Here is a 9159-nt window from a genome sequence, read left to right on the forward strand (position 1 = left end):
CACACACACACACACAGAGTGGGTCGTCGGTGTGTTTTCTCTGTGAAACTTCCTCTCCTGTCTCTGGGTTTGATCGTCGGGATGAGTTTGAACCATCGGAGCAGGAAGGCGCGCTGGCGTTTGCGCTTCAGATGAATGTGTGAATTCTCCTCGGAGTCAGTGTCTCATTCATTTGTAAGCTGATATCTTGTCCTCTTATCTAAATATCACTTTCCCTGGAAGCGAAACATCTGATTAATCTAGTCCTCGACTTGTTTCCAGAGATGTGGGTCTGCTGTGAAACCCGTCAGTCCGGATCTCTCCCCAGACTTCAGTCCAGCTTCCTCCGGGCGGTGTGTCTGACACATAAACTCAAGAGGGGGTTTTATGCTGTTTTCACTGTTTTCCAGCTCAGTTTTTTTAATGCGCATGGCTCATTAGGGTCACTCCTGCCTTTCCAGTCCTGCACCAGGGGCGGGGGGAGAGGAAAGTGAGACGGGGGGAGAGAAAAGGGAGACGGGGGGAGAGAGAGTGCCAAGACCTGTTTCCCCTTTTGTCTTGTGCGTCCTTTGCTGCTGGGTGTGTCCATGATACTACAGAGGACAAAAGATGCTGTTGTCATTGTGTGTGGATGACAGACAGGTGCAGATGAAGTTGCTATCAGGGAAGAAGGTGTTTCTGTAGTTTGATGAATCAGGAGTTTGTTGGGTTTACACACACAGTAGAACTGAAGCTTTATTTAAAGTTGTAAAACAGACTGTAATTGATCTGAGGTAAGCAGAGTTCAGTTTGTTTGGTGGCTTCATTTGTTCTTTGGTTTTGTTCTTTCTCAAATACCTGACAACATGTTTACAAAGAGCCTAATATTCAGATTATAATCAAACTGGATGAAAATGCTCCATATTTAAACACTTCAGTCATTATAAATAAAAAGACAAATTAAACCTTTACGTAAAGCAATAAATAAAATAAATTAGACCATGTAAATAATTTATCCTGACTCATTTCTGGCTGCGTGGGAAATTTGTTCATCCAAGCTGAAGCTTCTGCGACTGTCGGACTGATGGAAAGTGCGTCGACTACAACTCTCATCGACGTTTTAGGTCGACTATTATGGGGCAGCCCGACCTATTCAAACGAGTCCAAGAACAAACGAATGAAGCCAGGACAGACAGAAGGGTTGAACAAATTAAAAACTGCCTATTATAAGGCTAAATCTCAGGCTGAACAACAAAAGTGGTTCCGACTCCACCAACTCCAAAACATGGACAGATCCATCACTTTAGGGCATGTAAACACCGACCGTATTAGATCACATCATGTCTTCAAAAAACCCAAAGATAATATTTTAAACATTTGCCATTTGTTGGTGCAGCTCTTGTATGGATCCGTCTATGCTCTGGAGAGATGGATAATGCAGTTGCTGTGGGAATAAATGTCCCTTTCAGGCTCTGTAAAGTCTGTCTGTGTGGCTATGTCCTTGGGGCTGCGCTGGTATTGTTTGGAGACATTCATGCATATCTTTTGATTCCCACTTGGACAGATTCGAGTATAACATGAACCTGGTTTTAGCTTTATAGCTGCTGACATCATATTGGTTTGTTACACATATGAGAGGAAGCTCGTGCACCTGAAGGCATCAGCTGGACACGTGTTTTTACCCGACAGCGAGTAGAAGTTTTAGGTTCGATATCATGTCCGAACGGAGAGTTCTAGCGCTTCATTGATGAGTCTGACACGAGTCCAGAAAGCAGCTGTGGAGGTTCGAGGCTGCTGTCGGAGCCGTTTTTTTGGCTTCTTGGGTCACCTGAACAACAGCCGGGGTCGGTGCACTGTTGTAAACAAACAAAATAAAGGTGGAATGTCAGATAAAGCTGCGGAAAAACAACAGAGAACGGAGACAATGATGGAAAACGCAGAATAATCTGGTCTCTCCTTTTAGATATTATTGTAAATCATGTGAAAACACGCCTCTCCTGTTGCTGTGGTTACGAGGTATCATATGTTCAAACTGGGAATGGAGGAAGTAAATAAACACTGATCCTGTGCTCAGCGTCCTGTGAGGCGTGAAGTGGAAATGTTGTTTTATTTGTGTGTTCGGTAGTCGCAGTATCTGGATAACGACACACATGTTCGAGGACGGAGGAAACCAGCTCTCAGACTCGGGTTTAATGGGGTTTAGCAGGGTTTAACGGGGTCCTTTGGGTGCTTTCTATCTCCTGCAGCTCTCATACGACGGCTCTCTGTGGCCTCCGTCAGTTTTTCCTGGCCGCCGTATGGCTGGAGGGTGACACCGTGCATCCATTTCTCATGATGAAAACATTCCTCTCGCTCTGAGTCTGCAGTGTGTGTGTGTGTGTAGGGCGGAGGGTGGGTGTGTACGGGAGACTCCTCTGAATAACAGGCACTCGGTTGGATGTTGGATGCAACGTTCACTTCAGATGATTCATGAGCTGACTTCAGTCCAGTGTTGGTGGAGTCCGATCCCTCGACTCTGAGACACTTTTTCAGACTGATGTCATCGGTCCTCTTTGTGTTCGGACTGTGCGATGGAGGAACTTTTTCTTTTGACTGTAAAGGGCTGTCCACATCAAGAACAATTAACTACAACAATATAAGCATCCACACAAAGACCTCACTTTATGAGCTGTTACTGCTGTATGTACGGATACAGGTTCATCGAGTTCTTCACAGACCAGATCAGTTAGGAGAATCACAAGAAGACAAACTTGACCTCATTAAGGACTGAAGACCATTAAAATGACATGTTTTTGTCTTATTTGCAGCTTAGAATTTGTTGAGTTCTTCAGTTCGAACGATTTTTAAAACAATATATTTATAGTTCCTGGTATAGTTCTCGTTCTTGGTGTGGACAGCCAACTCTGACGGCTTTTGTTCCGATACGATTCTGATACCTGGACCTTAACAAGCCTATTACACTAAACCTGTAAACCTGTAAATTAAACCTTGATGTCGTTGTTGTCTGGCTCAGGTTAAACCCTCTGTCAGGAAATCAACTCTTCTTCATCAGCCTAAAACATTAGTCGCTTGTGGCCAGTACTCGTTGCCTTCATTGGGTTGGTTGGTTATGATTTTTTAATATTTTTAAGTAGTATTAGAAGTAGCTGGGAGCCAAACGGGAGCAAATAAACGATGTGGTGTCGGATCGATGCACAAACACGTGTACTCAGCGCTTGAGGCAACATCGGAAGAGTATCCAATGGTATCGGTATCAGAACGACTCCAGTCTGACTTTAACACCAATGACTTCACTTGGACTTGAAAATACTTGAAACCTTCCCCCCCAAACCTGAAGATTAAATGGTATATCATCCAAAAAGTGTGTCACGAATCAATAAATTAACACAAACTGCTTGCTTCAAGTTATCAGACTGGAAAACGTGGCAGCCGTTTTGGAAACTCTCTTTAGTAAAATCAGGTTTATCACTGATTGTGTTTCTGAATGAATCTGAGGAGTGAAAGAAGTCACACAGACACAGAATTGTGATTAAAACTGAATCTTCAACTCCTACTTTAAATACTTGATAATGAGGCTGTTGAAGCCATATTTCGTTAATTGCTGCCACATGTGTGCATCTGGCTTTATGGATTCTCAGGGGACTTTTTCCAGACTAAAATCTAACAGCGGAGCTCGTCGGTGAACATGTGGATTCCTACGAAAGAAATGTGCCAAACCCACTGGTACAGAGGTTATTTACAGTCATGAGAGCGGTGACTCGTGTTTTTCGTCCACATGTTTTATCTAAGAGGACAAACGGAGGAGCTCAACAGGGTGGAACATCTGCTCAGCTCTGCGGAGCTCTGACTGTTTCCTCAAGACTCATGTTTAGGGACCAAAGATCAGTCTTACATCAGTGCTGGTTCATTGCGATAAAATAAGTAAAACATGGTGGCAGCAAGACGAAGAGCAAACTAACTTTTTAAACTTTTTAATCCCGAATGTTAAAAAGTTTTATATCTTACAAATTGCTCCTTTAACTTTGGCTAAAGTTAGTGTCTATCTAATGTAGTGTTATCTGGCTGTGATGGTCTGATGGTTCCTGCTGGCTATAGTTTAATCAGCTTAAATACCATATATGTGGCTGTATTACTTGTTTTTTGAAGCATCTACCTACCTGTGCACAAACCGTATCACTGCTGCCGGTGGTAATGAGGTGTGAGTTGGTGTTTTTTGTGGATTAAAATCACAGTCCTGCAGTTTAAAGACACATTAGTGTGTTAGCAAGTCTCCCAAATGTCCCTCGGAAACACAAGACTTAGTGCAGCATTACGTCATCTATTGAAAACACTTATGATGTCACCCAAAGAAAAAAGATCATGTGTGTGTTTATTAAATACAAGCTACAGAACTTTATTGTAAGTTTTCACTAACATGGCTGTAGGGGTTGTGGAGATTGTGGCTCGTTCCCAGCCTTTGTTTTTGCTGTCAGTGTGCCATTCTTCATGCTGTGTCACTCTGCCTCCAGCTGCCATTACACAACCCCTCAGATATTCAGAGGAGCTGTGAGTCTGTGAAACTTTCCCCCCTTTTCAGATCTGAATCCTCTCCACAAAGAGAGGAAACTGCTGCTGCTCAGCTCTCTGCAGGAGCCCCACCTGTTGTTTACTCAGACTGACCGACCCGGTGTCCACAGGAAACGAATACTGCACAAACCTGCTGCCAGTCAGACTACTTTATACCGGTTAATCAGCGCTGAGTAGCCAAGAAATGATCTGTTTGTATCACTGAATCACTGCAGGCCTCATTATGACATAATTTAGTGAAAGCTTTGTTCACCCAAATTACAAAAAAACACGATTACCTGTTTAAGTTGGCAATTACAGGTTTCCTGTCAAAACCGGAAGTCAGGAACTTCTGACCGAGGCGGTTTTCTGGCCGGGTTTGGCTCCCAATACCTCGGGGCTAACGACAGCTAGTATTACCATTAGTGGCTGGTTAGCTTCTTTAAGTCAAACTGGCCTCCATCTGTCTCTGAGGTTGTGTTTTGTCCGAGTACAGTCGTGTATCCGCCAACATGAACCTATTGCTAGTTCTGGGCTGGTGCAGCTACATTAACAGTTAGCAACGTAAGCATGCGTCACATTTTGTTTTACAGGAAGACACAATGATTGGATTTTTATTGCATATATATAACAATATGAGCAGGGATGTAATTTAAAAGGGTTAAAAAGGCCTACTACTACAGCTAGCCTGGTTCTGTCCAAAAAACACCTTTAACTCGTTCACTTTTCAGGTTTCAGTTCTCGTCTCTGTGTCGTTTGAGCTCACTGCAGATGGAGGTTTCTCTGTCTTGCAGCTGAAAGTTAACGCAGGTTGTTGTGAGCATAAACTCGAGGACTCGGCGTCCTGACCTTGACGTTCTGACTTTACATCACCCAGGTATGATGGTATGCGAGTGTCAAACAGGCTCTGCGGCTCGTAAAAGTCACAACAGACAGATGGGTATTGTTTCAGAACAGCTCTCGAGTGGCGACGCCCATCTGAAGCAGCTGCTCCGTTTTTTTAGTCAGGGTGTGTGAGAGTCGGAGAGATGGAGAGCATCGCCGCTGCAGGGCGGTACAACCTGTCGGCTCTGTGAGGGATGCTCATCGACGTAACCTTTCTGAGTGCGGCGCTCTGTCATTATTGACGACTCCCCTGCCTCCTGCCTCTTATGTAAGCATCCATTTGTCTCAAAGAGAAAATCCCCCGAAGGTCCTTAAACAACATTTAAACACCGTTGGATGGAAAATAATCTCTGTAGCATCATAAAATAGAGTTTTAACCTCTTTTCCCCACTCAGAAACTCAGTGAACCTCTCAGAAGTTGTATCGTCTGTATCAAAGTCACTTTATTATTCTTACACTATTATGATGATACTATTAACCAGCAGTCACTGTGAGCATTTAGCTCAAAGCAGACTCGTAGCCTTGTTGCTTCATACATGACTTTTGACAGGAAAATACACAAACACACATATATCAGACACTCACTCACTCACTCACTCTCTCACTCTCTCACACAACAACAACACAACACACACACACATTTTTCTGCCTTGCAGCGACTTGTTCTGTGTCTCGGTTATTTCCTCCTGACAGCACAAAGAGGCTCCTTCCACGGATCTTCCTCTGAGCCTTTTATTGATCTCACTGTACTTTTAACTACTTTATTAATCACTCTGTCCAGTTTTAAATGAGCAGTGAATGATACTTTAAACTGTAGAAAGAGATCAACAGTCTCTCTGCATACTTGTTCACTTAGTCGTCATGTGTGATTGCATGTAAAGAGTGTGTGTGTGTGTGGGAACAAATGACATGTGCTGACATGTTAATGCTCCACACACACACACCCTCAACCACAGGGACACTCATACACTCTCACATGAGCCTATTGTGATTCACCTGTTGGACGACTCACCATTTATTTCAGTTCATATTTAACATCTATGTGATGTGAGATAAAAGTTCGGTGCAGGTGAAGTCTGTGTTTATTGATTTGTTGTCTGTTGTGTTGTGCGAGGTCGTCAGGTGACAGGAAACGGTCGGTTTAGGCAACAAAACTACATATACGTTACGTGAGTTTAAAAAATGGAACACACAATAAAGCAAGAAAACCTTGAAATAAGTCAGCGTTGACTTCTGGTTTCACACTTCCTGTGTTTGTTTGACTAATCGACATAAAGATGGATGCTTCCTCTAACTGGACAATAATGAAGCCAGAATATCAGGATACGGACGCTGACATCTTTCACCACTCTGATGAATTAAAACCGAACTGATACTACGTCACCTGACATTTGTGCGTGAAATAAAATGTGTCCAGTGTTGTGAGTAACAGTGTAATTCCACTACTTTTTGTAACATTTAAATGAGCTTGTTACGGTTTATGATCTAACGACCTTACGGTGGCCCAGACAGTTCAGTCCGTTCAAATAATTAATAACAACAAAGCTCGGTTTCTCTCTACTAACCAAGACATTAAGTGTAGTTTACAGGAAGGAACGCAACTTGTTTTTTCCCATGGCAACATTAAAATAATATATCTGACAGCTGTGTGCATTAATAAGTCATTGATCATATCTTTCCATTAATATCTGAGGAAGTACTTCAATAATACAAATCTGGTCCACATATCCATTGATTATCACTGTGTTAAAATATGTAAACATGCTGGAGTATTGAAATGAATTGTGCTTTTTCACTTTACCCCACATGATGTAAACGTGTTACAAACATTGACGTGAGGGTGGAGGAGCAGGTCTAACTCTCACTCATAGTTCAAATACCAAACACTCACATACCTACAGTTAGAGGAGGAAGTTGGCTTGTTTTCAGGTTTGTCTCAATACCAACATGTATGTTTGAACAGCTGATCCGCTGCTCCACGTTCGCTGTGAGGTGGAAAGAGATAAAGTTTCTACAGATTCTGGAGAGTCTCCATTTGTTAAGACAGAAGCTGTTTTTAAATGTGTGTAAAGGAACTGATATACTTTCCACACACTGCAGGATTATCTGTGGTTTTACAGCTGAGACGAAGCAGCTTTATACACTTACAGCGTGTATAAGTCCACAGGTGTGGCTCTCTGCAGGTGTCAGGTTCAGGTGCAGCAGGTGTAACGTGCAGCACTCACACGGGCAGATATTGTTTTTTATGTTGGTAACGAGGTCACATTTGATTGTGTGCTAGTTTCACAGTTACTATGGTGACCAGACATTCCAAAAAAACTCAGGATAGTCCCGAATTACGAGCAGTTGTTCCGAATTCTGACTTCTGTTCTGTTTGTCCCGAAAATGAATCGTTATAATAAATGGATAAAATGAACGAGACAGAACCAGATGACAAATTGTAATGATTAATTAATAACACAATAATGGTGAAACAGGAAACAAGCTGCTGCAGAATAAAGATTAAAATATATTAATATTAACTGCTGACAAGACATTTAAAAAGACTTGAACACACCAGTTCTTATCTGGTCACCCTGGTTTTTTATCTCTGACCTTCCTCTGACCTCAGGGCTGTCGGCCGCTCTTTAAAGTTCTGTTGCTCAGAGTTTAAGAATAAATGGACAAATAATGGAGACGGAGCCGGCGGACTGTTGGATTGTTAACTCGATTAAAGGTCCAGTGTGTAGGATTCAATGACAATAACATAACCTTGAATCCTTGAATACAGAAAGTATTTTTTGTCCTGTTCTCTTAGAAAACAGGCTAGTAGATATAATATTTTATTAACATTTGTTAAAAAGTGACTTAAAAAGCTTATTTTACTGTAAATGTGACCAAAAAGTGAGCTAAGAAAGTAGTTCTACGGTCAATGCCAAACTACAATTAAATGACCAGCATGTAGGATTTTGTGGCATCTAGTGGTGAAGTTGAAGATTGCAACCAGCTGAATACTGCTCGCATCTGTTTTTGATGACTAGGGAATGAGAATGAGCTACAGTGGCTGCAAAGGCCTAATCTAGAGCCAGTGTTTGGTTTTTATCTGTGCTACTGTAGAAACATGGCGGACTCTGGAAGGCATGGTTTCATACTGTATATGAGAGGCAATATAGAAGGTGGTTTTTGTCCTGTTTGGTTAGAAATCATTTAACAGCTAACAGATGTAGTATTTCATTTCCAGGCGCAGTCAAAAAGTGACTTAAAAAGCTTTTATTTTACTGTAAATGTGACAAAAAAGTCAATGTAAGCAAAGAAAGTAGGTCTACGGTGGCCAGGAAACTCCAAAAAATACAAAAGTCTTATCTACAACCAGTGTTTGGTTTGTTCAACTCCGTACGAAAGACAACAAAAACACAATGATTATTATTTTCAGCTTGTTATACACTAATAAAAACATACCTATGAATATTATATTACATTTCTGGCAATAGATCCTCCTAATCGAGCACCAACATCTCAAAAAGGGGTCAGAACTTAAATAAAACTCACCAAAACCGTCTTTGTTAAGATAAGATATTCCTTTAATAGGCCCACAATGGGGAAATTCCAATCTTACAGCAGCAAAGTGGATAGAGAAAAAAACTGTATAAAGACAGAATAAGAACAGTATGAAAAAAATAATATAATATAAACACTGTACAAGAGAGAAAAAAAACCCAGTAAAAAACCACAACAGATAACACAATAACACAAACAATAACACAAACAATAACACAAACACTAGCAGCAGTT

The 9159-nt window shown here is 41.6% G+C and overlaps 1 protein-coding gene across 1 annotated transcript in view; it reads left to right on the forward strand.

The window, feature by feature from the left end:
- The first annotated feature begins 5531 nt into the window (after nt 1-5531).
- Nucleotides 5532-9159, forward strand: part of niban1a (niban apoptosis regulator 1a) — a 21258-nt gene continuing 17630 nt past the window's right edge. Inside the window, 2 exon segments of the mRNA XM_035653521.1 lie at nt 5532-5575; nt 7572-7584. Of these exon segments, the coding sequence (XP_035509414.1) occupies nt 5532-5575; nt 7572-7584 (57 nt within the window).

The sequence above is a fragment of the Morone saxatilis genome, unplaced genomic scaffold, assembly GCF_004916995.1.
Source record: "Morone saxatilis isolate NCDOM2014 unplaced genomic scaffold, NCSU_SB_2.0 Contig12, whole genome shotgun sequence".
Taxonomy (NCBI): domain Eukaryota; kingdom Metazoa; phylum Chordata; class Actinopteri; family Moronidae; genus Morone; species Morone saxatilis.